This window comes from Mya arenaria, chromosome 17 (genome assembly GCF_026914265.1).
Source record: "Mya arenaria isolate MELC-2E11 chromosome 17, ASM2691426v1".
Taxonomy (NCBI): domain Eukaryota; kingdom Metazoa; phylum Mollusca; class Bivalvia; order Myida; family Myidae; genus Mya; species Mya arenaria.
The window spans coordinates 53,982,759-54,001,780 of NC_069138.1; the positions used below are offsets into that span (position 1 = coordinate 53,982,759).

The following is a 19,022-nucleotide window of genomic DNA, read 5'->3' on the forward strand; positions in this document are numbered from 1 at the left end:
GCATTTTTTATGAACGATTATTTTATTTGTGATAAATAGTACCGAGGTTCAAAATAATATAATATTGTAACCTTCACCTTTTAACCGCAAAATGTAAGTATTTGACCCAATAGTATCGGTAGATATTCACTAGTTTCACTAATATAATTTGAATAATGCACTTTCATTACGACGTCATTTGAATGACGTCAAATTTAGTATTCAAAATGCGCATTACATGATCTCACTTGTAAACACGTAACTTACACAATTTAAGTGATATCCACATGAAAATTTCAGAATATCTTTCTGAAATTACATGGCATTCAAATACCTTAAAACATTGTAATAGCGAAAATATGTCCGAAGGCCCAAAATCGCGCGACGCGGCGTATTACGATGGATAAAGACGAACATAGTATGAAAATATCAGCTTGATGTTTGAAAACGTCTGTTCGTCAACAGCCATGACAGGTATAGTTTTGTCAACGCCTAAATCTAGCATCAGCTTAGGCATTATTAATACAATGCAATCTACAGAGACACGCCGAGTAGCCTATATATAGCCGGGATCCAGTTTAAAGACACATCCGTGTGGCGGTTGGTCTAGTTGTAATATACTTGACGGTCAATCCAGCGATTGCATGTTCGATTCCCTGCCGCACCACAAAAATACTAATCGTCTTCCGAGAGGGACTTTAAGTGGGGGTCACATGTGGCAGTGGTATACACTGGTGCACGTTTAAGAACAAGGGGAGCTCGAACCAGGGTTTCATTCTGTCTGTGCACTATACTCCAAAAAACCTAAATTGACTAACAATCTTATCGGAGCACTCGCCGAATGGGCCTTCCCCCAGTGCGAATATGAATAAGACACACTAAAAAGGCACATATACCACTGAGGCCAAACACCAAACAAGAGGCACAGCTCTACAAGACAACCTTCATTAAATAATTACATGTACAACATATTGCCACTGTTAAATAAGTCGAACTCAACATCTGATGGACCAAACTTACCTATACGTTCGATGAATGAAGATAACTTCAATATGATTATAATAACTTTTTATAAAATCTGGACGAAACGGAGCAAATTTAGGCACTAACACGTACCTTGGTTCGAATCATGTAAGTGTTTGGAGAATTATGCTGCAAACGTTATTGCACCACTAGTTCAGGAAAAAGGATGACTGTATAGCTGCCTATAAAATTACGTCTTGGCATATTGTTGAAAATTCGTAACAAGAGCTACAGTTTCAACACACGCACGCACGCACACACACGCACACAAACACGTGCACACACACACTCGCGCGCGCGCACACACACACACGCAAGCAGCACACACGCACGGAGCACGCACGCTCACATACAAACCATGGTTTACACAAGTCGTGGTTTCAAAACAACACTGATAGACAGTGAGCTAACTGCGAGATTAGGATTAGAACAGGATGTTAAAACAGTCATCAGAAGTTAGCATATGTCACCAATTGCGACTGTAATGATTATACACAGCTCCTTATTTCAGCACCTCAACACAAACTGGTACAGATGCACTTAAAAGTAGTTTCGCAAATGTCTGAATTAAACAATATGTAAGTGTAACGTGCAACAAGAAATTATTTTCTTTTGTATTCAGAGAACAGTGCTAACGCTGAATACAGCAGGATAATTATTTCATCAGGACTTCTGTGATGAAGTTGCAGTGCTTATCCAACACGTAAAGAGAACAACTCTCACAGAGAAAAAGTGCTACATTTTATTCAACCCATATTATGCATACATATATATATCACTTTTCAAAAACACAACACAATTATTTAACGTTGTTCATTCGTAAAAAATATGGTAAAATAAATGACACACACTGGCGGATCCAGAGGGGTCGTCCAAGTTTACTTTTTATGTCATTATCGGAGAAAAAGAAATAAAATACACTCAGACTGCACCATTTTGGACTAGAAATTGTTAAAATGTTCATGGGTGAGTTCCCACAAACCCCACTGCCAACATTTTAATCCATATAAATTTCGGTTCTGAGGGTAGCGCGAAAGGCAAAATGGTACGCTCCTAAGCTACGCCCCCTCTAACGCCAAGTCCTTGAGCCGCCCCTGACACTAAAACAAAACTAAGACACACTTTAATTTTCCTTATTCCGATTATTAAGATGAATGATTATTAGGTTAGGATAAACAATGCACAATGTGTCCGAATATGACGTCAATGAGTGGTGTGACATTATCATATCAGCATGACTATTGTTGACTCTAGCATGTTTTTGATACAGTATCTAACAATGTTTAATAAGGTCAAACAAAAGTGATTGAGGGTAGGTATTCATAACTTTTTTTTGAGAACCGGGATTTTGTTATCAAACCGACCTATAATCAGAGTATATCACTATCGTAGAAAAAATTAACATATTCACTGAAGAAATGTACATGTACACATTTTTAGGAATTTACGAGAAAAAAAATCTACACTACGGCAAAAGAATGTAGGGTCGGGATGAGACGGTATAGATCGGGTTAGTGAAAAAAAAACAAAAAAAAAACAATACTAGGCTTATGAGTGGGTTTGGGATCCCATAGACTAGATTTTACCCTATTAAAGTAAACTTCCTGGTTCGTTGATTGTTCAAATGGCGGTTACAGAAGACATGTATTAATGCTTTCGATTGCCTTACGTCAAAATGCCGAAGTTGCAAGTTTAACATCACTAAGATTATAAAGGCAAGCCGCATATAATCGCATGTTAATAAATAGTCCCATGAGAAAATTGTGGTGTATCATGTGACAAAAATGTGAACAATAATTGGAAATCTCACAGGGAAACAGAAATGCCGAAACTTCAGACAGTGTAACTTTCGGCATTTGTAAACAAACCATGTGTGATCAATTTACAAAGAAAATACAATAAAAAAAGCGTTGCTATTAAAAACTTGGGATTTTGTAGCTTCAGCGTTTTGACGTGAGGACATCGATATGCTGTGTGTCTTTGTTGTGTTGTAACGTTGTGTGTTTCTTGTTAAAGTTAGGTAAAGATAGTCTTGAACTCACAGGGTTAGGGTGCGTTGTTTGGGGCCTCAGAATATACCTCGAGAAAACGAACATTCGATATAACCGAAATATAAAATTTGGAGACTCTAACCAAACACATTCGAAAAAAGTTCGACAAAACCATAACAGCGAGATAACAGAGTTCGTCATAGCGAGTTTCGACTTTATAGTCTGTGCCTTTAAGCGAGCGATAAGGGCGTTGACAGTGCTTCACGTATCAGTATTGGCCTACATACTCCTAAACAAAACAAGCCGCACTTCCTTATTTTGAATTTATTCTCTTTGTTTTTTAAAGGGCCTCATTTCCTTCATGTATTTATCCGTAATCTGCAGTTTTATTGCGTACTTCATAGATTATATCAACACAATTAAAAAATGAGCTCTGATAATGATTTCAAAACTGTAACAAAAATGAAAAAAATACTAACAATTAAAAACGTATATATCCAATTAATGAATGGATTTTTTACACAACATGTATATAGGGTACGAAATGTTTCTCCCACCATTTTGGAAATGGGACCGTGACCTTTCAGGCTGGGAAAGCTGCGGCATTTTGACGAAATGTCAGACCAGGGATGTCTTACAAAGTGGACAGGAAAAAATACAACAATCGGATCAAGTTTGTTGCCGTTAGAATACACCAAACATTTCATACAGGTTTGGGGTCAACTTTTTTATTTAAACATGCTATTTTTTATCTTATTCAAAATTGGGAATTTATTTTAACTAACAAGTATAAAGTAAATTTTAGCATTTGGGAAGGGGATCGAATTTCGTTCCAAAATTGGTCAGAAAAAACTGGCCACAAACAGGTTAGCAAAAAAGCACTGGCATGTTATACAAACAATAACAACAGACATTTAAAAAGAATGGGTATGCGTGCAGAAAAAAACAACATATGTTAACCTTTTGATAACTGATTATTTGTTCATTTAATCTTTGATCTAAACAATACCGTTTAATATCTTACAAGTTTATCAATCGTACATTAAGTGCCTATAGCTGTACATAATCAAACATGAGAGGCTTTCAAGTAATATTAACATTTGTATACTACACTTCCTGCATTTAATTGGAGGTATCAAGTTCAAATTTGCTACACCACTCATATAATATATATATATATAAATATATATCTATATATAAATCTGCCATCATCAGATAGACGAAATGTTACTGTTTAACACTGTGTTATTGACAAATAGATAAGAAATGAATATCAATTTAAACTTGCACTAACAGTTCAACATACCACAATACTGCAAATTGGCGTATCATGCTACAGTAAATCTATGTACATGTATTTATAAATATATATATATATATATATATATATATATATATATTAATATATGGATATTTTAGAACAATGGAACACAATGCAGGAACTGAACAAAATTTCTAATAATTACCATACCCTTTGGGATATTTTTCAAGCCATTTTTGAATATTTATATAATAGTATATACACATAAATTTCAGTTGGCCTATAAATAATTTTACAACATAGCATGTACTGCATGTATAATGCCTTCAGCAGTATAAAAATGTGCACTAAAACCGTTTCTACAAGTATATAAATCTTCCAAACAACTGTTAACCAGCGAGATGAATTAATGCCGAAATGTTTTTAAAGGTGCATGAATGTTGGTAATCAGAAGTATCCATAGGCTGATTTAGGGCATTGTTGTTCATTCGCTTTAGCTCCTTAGCACAGGGAAACTCATAACCACAAACCTAATAAATCAACTACCCAAATGTAAATGTGAGGTGAATTATTATGCAATGGGTATTCCAGGTAGAAGGTTATAACCAGCAGTAAAAATGCTATAAAAGCATCCTTTGTTCACAAATTAGCTCCAAAGCACAGGTGAGCTCTTATGCAGCAGCATTTGTTCACAAATTAGCTCGCAAGCACAGGTGAGGTCTTGTGCAGCAATTGTTGTTCAAAAAGGTGCTGGTAAGCCACTTGCATTGTTACAAGAGAGTAGTCATGCGCGTTGCCCTGCATGAAAGGTGGAGAAACCTGAATTAACAGGTTTAGGTGAGCATACAGACAAAGAAACTTGTCTGCATCTAGTTTGCAAAGCAGGAGGATAAGTACATCTAGCAAGTCATCTGCGCACAGGGGAACTTCTTTGCCTCTGGGCTGATACTTTGAGATCTGCGTTTCAATAAACTTAACAGCTCTTGTTAAGTGTCGTAGCTTGCTGAAAAGTGTATTGGCAGCGTTTTCTTCATCTATGATTTCAAAGAATTTTGCAAACATACTGAAAAATTGTTCTTTCAACGGTCGTGCTGAAGCATGTAAAGAGTCTTCCGTTTTCTCATGCTTTCTCATTTGAACACTACCTGTATCAAGGTCCTCTTTAAGTCCATTATTTTCCAATAAACCAGCAGTGCCAAGTTGTTTATCCCCATTATCATGTGTGATAGCATGTCCATTTACCTGACTAGGTTGAGCATGTTCAGACAGGGTGATTTCTCGTACTGAACAATCTTCAAGAACATCAATATAGTCATCTAGCCCTGTCATATCAAGAGCACCAACGAAGGACTGGGGCATGGATTCACATTGGTCATTAAACTTTTCGTACAGAGTTTCAATTGGCAGATCAAGAAGACTTAGGCCGCCTAAGGTGTTCGTCTTTGACATTCCACATGGTACTGGTGGTGCCTCAATTTCCTCAAAATCGTCGCTGTCAGTTTCTGATGGTATTCTTGAAGAGTCTTGACTTAAACTGCGAGAAGTGTCCAAGAATCTGGCCATAGTATTCTCTCCATAACCAACTTCAGTGGTGGAGTACCTTTTGATCCACTCTGAAAGGTTCAAACATTGATTTTTGTAGCTCCTTTCATATAATTCACACAATACTGGCATAATCTCCTCAGAGACATATTGTTCGTAGCAAGTATAAACTTTGTTCACAAAACCAGGTTGAACTTTACTCGCATCTCCCTCCATAATTTCCACTGAAAGATCGTAAGACATACAAGATATATGCTCAGTCACATCTTTACAGATACGTTCACAAGAACTCTTTGATATACTCCCCATCGACCATCTTGTTGAGAATGTTCTTTGTCTAGTTTGGACCTCACTGGGATTTACTGATACTGTTTTTCTGTAAATGTTTGATCTTCTACTTTGGGTTTCATTTCCGATTGTATCTATAAACTGTAATGTACTTGGTGACAGAGGCATATCTAGTTCATCTCCTGACGCAGAGAACAATTTTGACTCATCAAATAATCGTTGACATTTCTGTTTTATCATCTGGCAAAATTTCTCATATTTTCTTCTATAACCAGCCTGTTTCACAATAAGGTATGTCTTAACTTTGTCATTCAATGTTGACCATTCTTCAGGTTTTCTGCTAGGGTCGAAAAGATCAGTTTCATTTTCAAATGTTCCTTTTTTCCTGTTGTAACCATATGATTTTCCATCGGCCTCAATTTCTTTAAGTGTGAGAATAACTGCTTCTCTAACACACGATACTTTGATCTTTGCATTTATAACGTCTCTAATTTCCACATTAAACTGATCAAGTCTCTTACTTATTTCAACATACAGCTGATGAAACTCGGATGGGTCTTGTTTGGTTCTAGAAAAAGTTTTCTTAATATGCTTTCGGAACAAAACATTGTTTATCTCTTCTCTTGCTACTGTGGAAACTTCAATTGATTTTAAAATCTCATCTCTTTCTGATCTTGCATTGTTTAGCTTTGTTACATCTTTTTCTGTGATTGAGTCTCTCAATGGTCTGATCTCTCCTTCAAATTCTAACAATAGTTCATTGAGCTTCCTCAAGTCCTTTATGACATGTTGTAAGAAAATCCTGAGGAATTTTTCATCTAAGGAAGCTATGTATTGCTGACTTGAGAATTTCTCAGTTCTTAGAATATTCTGTCTCTGTTTCCACAAAGAATTTTCTGTATTCTTTTTTGCTCTGTCCTTATATTGTATGCTTTCCTCTATTGATTCATGCTCCTTTTCAATGTGTTCTAAAACATCTTGTACTTTTGATTTATCCTTTGGTAAAAAGTAAACTTCTGGCAAAATAAAAACATGGAGCAATTTTAGTAATTCCCCATAACTTGTAACATTTCCTTCTTTATCAATTTTATCAGGCTGCAACTCCCTGATGATTATTCTTGAAGTTTCGAACAGCTCATCAACATTTGGATCAAAATCATAGTACTGTCCATCTTTTAAAATTTGCTCTGAAAATCACAAAAAAAGAAACCCTGTAGTACTGGATTTTTTTGCTTATAAGACAAGGAAATTGGGTCCCGATTTAAACCTGAAAGTAGGGGGCCTTTATTATAAGCGGGGCTATAAGAAATTCAGAGAGAATCAAGACAGAACTAGTAATATTCGACGGTATTTGACTGACCGATTAATTGTCTGTTGATGACACACCAATAAAAGTGACAAGATCACAACCATCAGATTAACGCAACCATCTGCTTTGTTTCACTACTATAAAAACGCCATATATGTATCTTTTAATTAGCAGAAATCTCCTAATTGTCAATTACTTGTTATTGATCCATTCATGTTGATCACAGGAGACACATTTTGCCGACTTAATAATGCAAATATTTTGGATATTATTGGCCGTGTTATTTTTTCTATATCCAAAATAAAACTTACTTTTTTCACACGATAAGGCTTACATACAGGTTAAATGGTAAGTTTCAATACATATTTCATTAATCGTTACATGAATTTATCCCCAATGGTAATTTATTTCGCCTGAAGTAAATCCCATCAACTGCAATCCATATAAATACTTGCAAAAGTTTAACTCATTAACTCATGTATTGGAATGTGTCGGCTGCAGATCAAACGGTACACTTTGTGATGTTAGAGCACAAGTGGTGAAGAGATTTAATGCGTGTGGCAATGTATTGTATTTAAATCGGTGAGTCGAATACCATATGATCAGAAAAAAAAATCAAAAATTATCATCTGAGAACCTTCAAATCATGACCGAAATGTTTGAAATCACAACAAATATGAATGAACCTTTGGGTGTACGAAAATAAGAAACGCAAAATAAATCCTAGCTGCCACCTTTACCGCGTTACATTGTTCTACTTATTAACCTACCTCCACATAAGAGAGCTCATAGTTGACAAGAAAACAGCAATTTTCTTAACAACAAATTTTATTGACAATTGACTGTTTAGCTTGAACATTATCACAGACTTGGAGAAATTAAAGTGCTTGATTTGCTTTAAGAATAGACCCCGTCTTATAAACGAGTCTATACAAAAATACCAGACTTCATGAGACAAGTAAGGGGTTGTCTTATAAGCAGAGCGCCTTATAGGAGGGAAATACGATAGTTAAACTAGTTCAACAAGTATATATAGCACGAATTTAAGTTATTACAGTAAATCAAAATATGCTTGAAATGTAAATGAAGGCAAGAGAATAATTTTATGTTTTGTTTTCTAAAGCTTAACAGACCCATTAAACAGAAAGACAACAAACACAAATTTGAAAGATAAAGTTCCCTGAATGACACTGAGGCAAGCTTGATATGATGCTAAATGAATTTGAAAGTACACATGTACTTAATCAATGTAAAAGCTCATTAAAACATATCAGTTGAACCAAAAATATATAATCGATGACGATTTTTTTGAAATGAAAGTCATTTTTTTAATACTGTCATTTATGAATGTTTGTTTTCTCATGGAATGGAATCCTTATTGCTTGATGTTATAGTGGAACCCTAATTTACGGCTTAAATTATATGTATGTGAAATTTACCTTTATCTTGGAAGAATTCCACTACATTTCGGTAACGTAGTTCATGAGTAGGCACTGAATGGAATTCTTCAGACAAGCCGTTTTTTTCACAACTCCAATAAATCGATCGTCTGTCACAATCTATAAATATTGAGTCCAAAATAAACACTTTGTACCACAGAGCTGGGTCAACTCTTTCCTCAGAATAAGACCCAACACTTGGTCTGTAGCATTTTTGAAGGGTGACATTCAAAACTCTCACAACATTTCGATTTGCCCTAAGGTAAACGTACATACTGCAGTTTCATTGTATTCAATTTACGTAGTTAACGGCACGTTTGATAATAAACAAATAGACCAGGAAGTTGAAGGTGTTTGTTTTTTAATTGGGCCGCTTATATCAATTAACAATGCAGCAGACAACACTTTTTACGTTTATTCTAGACTTTTTATTTTCTTGTAATAGGGTATTAACAATTTGTAAATTTTATGTGTTTCATTATAATTAATTTTAAAGGCCACTGATGTCCCAGTTTACTTTTTATTTCAATATAGAAAAAGGATAATTATTCGCCAAAGATGCACAAATTCGGGCAAGAAATTGTTCAAATTTTCATGGGGAGTACCCCAGCCCTAGTCATTCAAAAATGCCGTCCAGGCCAAACATCATTAAAAACCCTGGATGTCATTTTAGAATGACTAGGAATGACCCCACCCTCACCCCTTACCAACACTTTAAAACAAATAAATTTCGGTTCTGAGAGAGGAGCAAAAGTCAAAAAGGATATGCCCCTAAATTAGGGAGAGAGACAAATCGACCCCTTACCAAATCGGCCTACTACGAAAACGGCCCCTAAGACATTTCGGCAATGCCATTTCGTCCCCTTAATTAAAGTGACTCGAGACGTTCCGGCCCCTTACTGAATTTCAACAGAGACATATCGGCGCCTTAATTTAATTTTTAGTTTTTATTTTGAATATAAAGAAAATAATATAATTTGTCAAATTTTATTTCAAAAGAAGTTGGAAATGAGATCTAAAAAGGCACATATATTCATGAAATACATTTATAAGACTTATAAAAATCATTAAAGTCTAAATTTAAATGTTAAAATATGTAAGAATGTATTTTGTGACTGTGAAATATTCATTGATCAATGGAGACTTCAAAGAAAATTTGTCTTTGAACAATGCTAGGCAAACTGTTGGTGTTGTGGGTGTGAAAAAGACATTCAAAGACGTGTGTCTAATTTGTTAATGTTCTTTACAATTGATTAAAGAATATTTGAGTTAAATAAACAACGTGTCAATTCAAGTATATATTAAATCGTTTCTAATGACAGTTACCATTTCTTTTAAACGTTTTGCTGTAATATTAAACTTTAGTATAGCAAGCTCGTATCACAGGCATTAGGTTTAAAGTTCTGTGTTCGTATGAATCTTTTGATGTTCACTGGGCGATTTGTTCAGAACTTATTTTAATTTAACAGTGTGATTAACGACATTTTTGTTAACTTTTAAACGCGAAATATTTCATGATGTGTTAATATATTCAAATAAAACAAGCTTAGTTGAAACAGTTATCTCAATTATTGAGAACACGGAGATCACTGATGTATCAATTAAACTTCCAAAGCAGTAGCGATTTGAAAGTTAACAACGATGACTTTTAAAAAAAGTGTTAACTTTAACAAAGTTCCGAACAATCGGCCAACTATCTTTTTAAATGCATTTTGTGTTAAGGCTTCTGCTACCGAAAACAGAAAATGTGTTTATAATCAGTAAATTAAGTAAGAAATTGTATACAGTGATGAAATATTTTAGTCAGCAAAGCTTATGAGGAGTCAAAAGTTGCCCAGGATGATACGGTATCATGATATACGGAGTCGTAGGATCAAGGCAGGTGTTCCTGAAGATAAAACATCATTTGAAATGAAACTATTTAGAAAGAACAATAAGCAGGTGAAACAAGTGCTGCTTTTTTTGTTCATGAATGTTACACTCACAAACAAACACATTTTAGACAATGGCATATTTTTTTTTCAAAATTAAAAAAGGCAAGATGAAAACGCACCAAACGACATGCCTAATGAATATATATGGGACCGTGAGTGATGCGGTCAGGTAAAAAAGATATCTTTGTTTTAAGTCGGTTATTATAAGCATAATTACACTATTTTCCGACATAACATAGAGTATCCAGTTATAAGCAAACAAATGGTCTAAAAAGCAATAAATCATTTAATACGTGACACGTCATACGGAAATGCAAGTATATATCAATGTTTTATAATTTATAGATTTTTAAAGATACTTATAAATGTGGGTAATATATCATCGAAAAGCCGGGTATACATATACCGCATATAAAAGTAATCTATGGTTATAAAAAGATCAGCGAACTAAACGACATGCACAAAACTGAACTTCACCAGGCATGCATGTATTACACATAAATTAACTTAAACTAAAACTAAATAAGCATATTAAAAAGCTAAGATTAATAACACACACACACACACACACACGCACGCACGCACGCACGCACGCACGCACGCACGCACACACGCACTCACGCACGCACGCACGCACGCACGCACTACAAAACATTGATTGAAACTAAACACACATAGAACATCTGCATTTGTAGCCACTCCAGGTATTGATCAATCTTTCGAACTCTTTGAAATCTTTGGTAGATTAGGTCCAAACCTGGACGGCCTCAAACCGAAAACTTACTGTTTACTGTTTAAACACTTGGTATTTCAAGCATGTTACTGTTTCTGAAAGAGTATTGAAAGTCGGTTATATGCAAACAGGAAACATTTAAGCCCAATGAGCTATTTTCAGACATACTGATAAAGGATATATTAGTAGTGTTATTGTTGTTGTTGTTGTTGCTGCTGCTGCTGTTGTTCTTTTTGCTATCTTTATCTTTCTCGTGGTGATATCTCCTTTCGATTATTATAGATCTCCCGCGTTCGAAGGGGATGTAACCGCGTAAAGTTGGAAAATACCACAATGCTTAAAACTGTAGACTGCTCCTCAATTCGGCCGCTTAAAGCAAATATTTGTCAAATTGATGCTGAGAGAATGTAAGACATATATAAATGCCACAATTTGATGCTCCTTTATTTTCAAGATCCTTATGGTATGAAATAGAAATAGTCATGTATTTCCTCTCATAAGTTGAGTTTAAATTTGATAATATTTTAAATATTTATTTTTATCAATGACTCTATTTCTCTAAGACTAATCTCAAACCATTGCTTAAAACACAAACACTTAGTATTAAACTAAACTATCTAAACTATCTAAAGTGTAAACATACTTCTAGCTTCTATCTTGAATTCTTCTACCAGATACTGGCAACATTCAATAGACTGAATGTTATTGCCAGGGTATTGCGCTATTAGACCAGAAAGAAAAAGAGAGCATGCATGAGGATAAAAATAAAATAAAAAAACAAACAATGCCATATGCCAGAATTGGTCCTGCGTTGTATTCATACAGATATATTTAAGAGTTTGGATCTAGAGGGTGGCTAGTTGCGTCTTGAAGGCATTAGCTGAGCCTGCTGATATGATGGTCAGTGTTAGACTGTTCCACTCCTTATTAGTTGGAGCGGAAAAAGATTGTTGCCAATAGCTTGTAGTACATTGTGGTCTCTTGAAGGAGTGTGTTGAAGTCGGGAGAGATGAGACCATGGAAGAAGACGGTTGGTTTTGTTGATTGCAACTAGGTCGTTTGAATTCTTGTTACAAGTAGGAGATTAAGACGGGAGATATTTCTGCAGTCCTGTAGTGTGTTCCATTTGAGGTATTTGAGCATCTCAGAGATGCTTGATCTGTACTGGTTGAGAAGCAGTTTCCGACGGAAAGCAGTTTCCTACAAATCGCTTTTTCGCCTACTTTCTTTAGATCTTCTTAAAAAATGTACTGCAATTCAACTATATTGTAACTTATTTCCGTGACACGTAAGTAACTTTTATTTTATTATTATTTAATGTTTAATGTTTATTTTTCATTTTGTACACAAACTTGCACGTGGGGGATCGGCATGCGCAGCGTATTGCGCATGCGTGTGAACCTAATTGGCATATCTATGAATAGCTACAAGGTTTTCCTAAATTGACTTATAGAAACGATGATCATTGTATACATATTTGTGAACACTGAGGTCATGCTTATTTCGCACCCACATTCATTTAAATGTATACAAACACAAGTTTCTATCAGATTGAATCAAAATATCATTGATAATCAGTGTCTGCCTGATTTCGAGTATGAATGGACTGTCGTAAATTCAAGGGTTTAAATTTTTTGTAAATGCTGAAAAATTAAAAAATATTTATCTTATTACAGTCTTATATTTAGTATATTAAATAAACAGATAATAAAAACACACAATAGGCACCTTAAATCTGCCCCACATTCGATTTGTCGGAAACTGCTTCTCATCAAAAGCTAATCAGAACAGTGTAAGTAGCCTCTTTGCGCCCCTATTAGATACACAATATGTGACGTCACACATGTGAAAAATATATCAACAATAGCAGCTTGAGCTGTAGTTATCTAAAATGTGAACAATTTTAGTAGGTACTTAAACACGTATAATTAATTCAATAAAAACTGTCGGAAAATGCTTCTCAACCAGTAGTGTGCGACTGGACGTTTTACCATTTTCAGTTGAATATTGTCCTTTTGGTATCGGTCCAAAACAAAGTAAGCATATTTCACGTTTTGGTTGAAGAAGTGATTGGTAAGCTATTTCTTTTGGGGATGAGGAGGCGATGATATGATTTTTCTTACAAAATACAGGCTTTGTTTGTGATATTGCTGATCTGTTCCCCCATGTCAAAGGATTTGCTGACGGTGACACCAAGATATTTTGTTGATTCTACATGTTGAAGAGACTGGTTGTAAAGGCTTAGTCATAGTAGACTGTTTTTTTCTTCTGGGAGATGCAGATGACTTGACACTTGTCTGGATCTGCCATTTTCCTTCTCTTTTTTCATTGTCCAAGTTTGTAGAGGTCTTTCTGTAGGTTTGAACAGTCAAAGTTGTTGGCTACAGTAAGGTAGGTGATATGACATATCAGATATGTTGTTGGCTGAGAAAGGGGGTATTGTGGCGTCAAGACCTTGTGTAATGTCGTTGAAGTAATTTCATTCAATGAAAGAGGTTTAGGCCAAGCTCGGAGTCTTTTGTAAGCTAGATTCCACCTTCACTGTGTCAGAAGAATCCAATTCAAGGACAACTTACTAAGAGCAAACCACTCAAGAAGGCCCTAATCCAATGATTGGTGTGTCCTTTTATGCCAGACTTCGATGGTTAAAGAAGGACAATAATTTGACTTTTATTTGATTATTGTGGTGACTTTACCCAAATTTGTTTTGCTTGTCTGGATCAATGAAAATACTTCTATTTTAGTTGTCCTAGATAATTGTACTATAACTGTTATATGTCGTCTTCACTTGACTCACAAGTTGGCATTTGTCTGACTCTTTCTGTGTATTTATATCCTATCTGCTCCTTAATGCTGACATTATAAATACATTTTTAGTAAAATAAATATGTTAACATTGTAGAAATCTGTTGTAAGCTGTAATTCCAACCTTTTTTTACACCATTTCTGGTTGAAACAGCCACCTAGGGTTGAATAGACAAAGAAAGGGCCATATAGCAATGTTGAAAAAACTATGATGTGATGAACAACTTTATATTGAAATTAGACCAAGGTAGAAAAAATGATAAAATCATATAATACTTAATGTATTTTTGACTTGCAACTGTATAATGATATAATATTGGTTCTTTTTTAGGGATAGCACAATGATTGGGTTGTTTGAATATCAAAATGGGGAATTACAAGTCACGACCGGCCATCTCATGTGCTGGCAAGTACAATGATTGTCACAGATGGTTTTATTTTTTAATGCCAGACCCCAATTGCTCGAAATGTCCAATTTCCATAGAAAATTATTAAGCTAAACAAATATCATGATATGCTGTTTTATGGCTATAAGTGAACAAGCACTACAAATGCTTTAAGAAAAAAATAATATTTGGGCAGTTTTCCAAATGATTGAGATCTGTCATATTGTGAGTTATCTTAGTTATCTTATATACATGACTACCGGTAAATAGAAAGCATTGATGCCAAAATCAGCTGATTCTGTGAGAAAAATAAAATTAAAAAATGTCAAATCGATCAATCTGTGAGAGTGCAGCTTTAAATATTTGATTTTGCTCATTTAAAACAAAAACCTGTTAAGCTCAAGATATTTCGAGAAATTTGGGACCAGCATTCTGTCATTTAATTTTAAAGTGTTTTATATCTTTATTTATAGGTGTATTACAACTAGTTAGTAAATTTGAACATGGAAATAAAATAAAGAAAAATGTTATAAGAATATGAAAATGCTGTTTAATTATTATGTATTAGTATTACTGTGAAGTTGTTAAATTGATATCTTGTCTTTTTTCAGATGAACTGAAGAAAAAGATAAGTGAGAGTTTCTCATTATTTCGTTCCCATATCAGCGAAGATTTGAGACCTGTACAAGGGCCGGAATGGTCCGATCTGCAATTGGCATGCAGGTGAGACAAGTCAATTGGAGATAAAATAATATAATATGAGATAAAGTTATATGAGATGAGATTAAAAGTATCTTTCATAGTTTGCAGTGGAAGATTATAAGTATTTTCCATGACTGAGAGTGTAAAATAGATATCCCAACCGGAGGGTAGTTTTTTTGTGGAAACGAGGTTTACTGTGTTTTCACAGAACAGCTTGCGTGAGGCCATGGTAGATGCTTTTCTTCCCACCTCAGTTAAACCAAATATTGCTTAAGTGTATTGTTTTCACCGGTACTCTTCTGTGCGTCCCGGTAGTTGAAAATGATCTTGACAAACTATATTTGAAAAAAATAAATCCTACCTATTAGTTTTTGGGATGTTACCCTTAACAAACATTTTTCTTTTAGGCCTAACAGTCAATTAGAATATATATTACCTTCATTTCTTGTCAATGAACTTTGCACTGAGAATATAACCCACATTTCCTGTCAATGAACTTGTCAATTGACTTCCAAGTAGTACAAAAAATGATGGTTTCTATCCTTTTATAATTATCTTAAAAACCACAACACCAATTTAAAAGGTTCTGCAGAACGTAATAAGCAGTCTTTACATAATGTGCTAAGTCAAGAAATGTCAAGGTATGTAATACAAAACTGTCACATCATTTTCTTGATTAATTTTATTCTTCGTAGTATTTTTTATTTTTTCCTAAAAGTCTTTTTTAATCAACACTGTATTGAATTGTTGAGCTTAGAAGGCTGTTCTAAAAAAACATACTATTATCTGAACTATAAACTGTAGTTAAGTGTCTTTAATAGTTAAATTTAGTATTTATTTTTGTTCTTCTATTAGAATAATAATAAAGTTGGCAGGCTGGATACATTCAGGCTCCAACTAATAGTTTAGCAGAACACAATTAAATGCTAGCTGTTTTATTGTTCAGCATGGAATGCCTATCGAGTGCCTCTTTACTAGCGAGTGTGCATTGGCTAGCTTCTAAATAACTCACCTAATAAAATGACTTTCGGAAAAAGGAAATTTGGCAGTTGGGCCAAAAATATTCGGTATAAAGCTTTTAAGTTTTTTAACTACCGGTACAAAAAAATAATCTTGATAAGAATAGCTATTTTACAGAATAATTTATGCTTCAGAAAAGTTAACATGTATATTTGCTATTATATTTGCTATTTTAGCATGACTCTGTATTTTTCGTTAAGTTGAAAAAAAATCCAATTTGGAAGGAACAAGCGCTGAAATAATACTAAAAAAAATCACTGTACGTTTCTTGTTTCACCCAATAAAAGCTAATAAAGACATATTTACTGAATTAATTTTCTATTCTATTTACAGTCATTTACAGGGCATGTGCAAATGTTAAGGAAGTGGCACTGTTAGGTTCTAAAAACAGCCCAACCCACGAGTATAGACAGATTTATTGCATTAATTATATTCTAAGACAGCCCCCACCAGTAAAGACAGATTTATTGCATTAATTATAATCTACACAGTAAGACAGTGCTTATGATAGAGTTACTCACAGTTAGGGTAGCTGCACTTACGGCAGTTGACATGGTACATTTTTGCACTCCTCATTTTTGTAAATAAAAAAATATAGAACATAATGGTTTTGTTTCAGTTCAAAATCGCAATATGTTTCACTGAGTGAGTTCCAAAAGTTATCTGCTTGTCAGAGCTCTTCTAATGTCCCAGCCTTTCGTGTTTGTTGACCTTGATTTAGACAACGGATTTGAATTGAACATTTCAAATGGTAAAAACTATCAAATTGATATTTTTCTGTTTCAACCACTGAAATCACTAGATATTTCCCTGGTTCTGTAAATCACCTAAACAATGCTTGTGACAGAGCAACGGTAGCATCATTGTAAATAGATGAAAATGTCCATTAAGTGTTAGATGCTGGTCTAAAATTTCAACATACTCTTAAGGTATGTTTGCTAGAGGTGGTATAATGTATCAGTGTTAATCCAGTATCTTAATTTATATTCTTTTCCAGTGCTTGCGACAGCACCAGGGTAGCGGCACTTCTGATAGACGACAATGTCCATGAAGTAACAGATGCCGGTCTTACACTCCTACATATAGCTTGTGTTTCAGGAGGTATAATTTCCTAAATTATGTATATTTTATTTTAACTTGATATTATGTTTCTGAAAAAAACTTCATATCACTGATATGAGAAGTGAATTATTTTTTACTTTATTGTTGTACATGAGGTGGCCAATCATCCTTCAGAAAGTCCACATGATTTTAACAGTTCAATTTTAATAAAGATGTTTTAAATAACTTGAACTTAACTGAAAAGCACTGTCTGTGAGGCAGCAAAATACTTGCCAGGGCGAAATAAAAAAGGCTTTCATTTAATATGCTGTTGTAGATAAGTATGCTATAGGGCTGTCTAGAGCTAATAGATGAAGCAACATAACCCATTTGTTCCACCTGTTTGGTTTTTTTAAATGATGTCTTTTATAATTTAGAGACTATACTTAATAAAGTACCATCAGGGTATTCATTTACATTAACAAAACATCTGTGATTAATATTTTGTTGCAGACCATAACTTCTCAAATTCTATCTTTATAATGATGAATACCACATGACTCCATTAAGGGAGCAAGCACCTTGTGGAGGTTCTGTTACAACATGGCGTTAAACCAGGGGCTCTCTCCAAGAACCAGTTCTCTGCCCTCCATCTTGCTACATACAAGGTATTGAACATCATACTACCATGTTTGGTGACGTAAAAATATCTAAAATTTCAGAACTTAAATGAACGAAAAATATTTTAAATGAACGAAAAATATTTATAGATTTGTTATTTGTTTTCTCTATGAAATAGTATTTAAACTGACCATTTTCCATACTGAAATATTGTTGTTTACTTCATTAATATGCATCATTCCTGAATTTTAATATCAACCAATCAATTGTGATAATCATTGCAAACAATACCCCCATTGCTCGTAACGGTAGTTACTTATTCGCTCGTCCACATCCATTGTTTGGTGAAAACTCTCTAATTGGTTAACAATACAATTGTGTTGGCGATGTACCACTATCAAAACTTCGCTAATTGACACCAGTGCTATTTGCAAATTAGCGCCTTTTGTTGACAGTTTGCAACTCTCACAACAACTGTCAATTAATTTATTAGGGTCAATTGTGTACACAGCATAAATTGTCTTATTGGAAACGCACCAGATCTGATACTTGCGTCTGTAAATCATGTATTTGGTGAAATTCATAAAAAAAATTATTGTCATCCCTACTTTAAATAATGGCTTGCCAAAATGCGAGTGAATAAATCACTTTTCATATTCAAAAGTTCCATGTTTGTGTTAAGTGAATGAATCTAAGGCACTGCCTCTATGGGCTTGAAGTGTAAATGCCAGAAACGATACAGTTCACTAAATACATCAAATATGACATACCAGAAATGAAAGGGAAACGTATGTCCTATGCTAATGCATCTTGGAAGTATTTTGCTTTATTTTAAATTACAAGCAGTTCCGCTGCAGTTGGCAGTTTATTTAATATATACAATAATATTTTATACATTATAATACATATATGTAGCATACTCCTATCTTTAACATCTTTCGTCTAAAA

General features: G+C 34.3%; 2 protein-coding genes across 5 annotated transcripts in view; one reads left to right on the forward strand and one right to left on the reverse strand.

Annotated features, from left to right (window-relative positions):
* The window catches only part of LOC128224507 (serine/threonine-protein kinase TNNI3K-like), a 47,085-nt gene that overhangs the window by 3,041 nt on the left and 25,022 nt on the right, over positions 1 to 19,022 (forward strand). The window contains exons 1-5 of one of the 4 annotated variants that reach the window (XM_052934368.1): positions 11,850 to 11,962; positions 14,636 to 14,710; positions 15,302 to 15,413; positions 17,410 to 17,513; positions 18,024 to 18,121. In XM_052934368.1, coding sequence (XP_052790328.1) covers positions 14,671 to 14,710; positions 15,302 to 15,413; positions 17,410 to 17,513; positions 18,024 to 18,121 — 354 coding nt within the window. In that variant the 5' untranslated portion in view covers positions 11,850 to 11,962; positions 14,636 to 14,670. Of the gene's footprint in view, positions 1 to 11,849; positions 11,963 to 12,160; positions 12,400 to 14,635; positions 14,711 to 15,301; positions 15,414 to 17,409; positions 17,514 to 18,023; positions 18,122 to 19,022 lie in introns of those variants that run through there. The other 3 variants (XM_052934369.1, XM_052934371.1, XM_052934370.1) reach the window with 3 other exon arrangements.
* LOC128224506 (uncharacterized) lies at positions 1,729 to 9,198 on the reverse strand. The gene is made up of 2 exons (XM_052934367.1): positions 8,833 to 9,198; positions 1,729 to 7,271 (listed from the first exon to the last, which is right to left on the reverse strand). Exons 1-2 carry the CDS (start codon positions 9,104 to 9,106, stop codon positions 4,951 to 4,953), a joined length of 2,595 nt encoding a protein of 864 aa, XP_052790327.1. The 5' UTR covers positions 9,107 to 9,198; the 3' UTR covers positions 1,729 to 4,950.

Bases quoted from the DNA above. Each gene is read 5' to 3' on its own strand.
- LOC128224506 (XM_052934367.1), bottom strand. From the start codon at position 9,106: ATGTACGTTTACCTTAGGGCAAATCGAAATGTTGTGAGAGTTTTGAAT. The intron at 7,272-8,832 runs GTAAATTTCACA...TGTGATTTTCAG, and splicing joins GGAATTCTTCCAAGATAAAG to AGCAAATTTTAAAAGATGGA.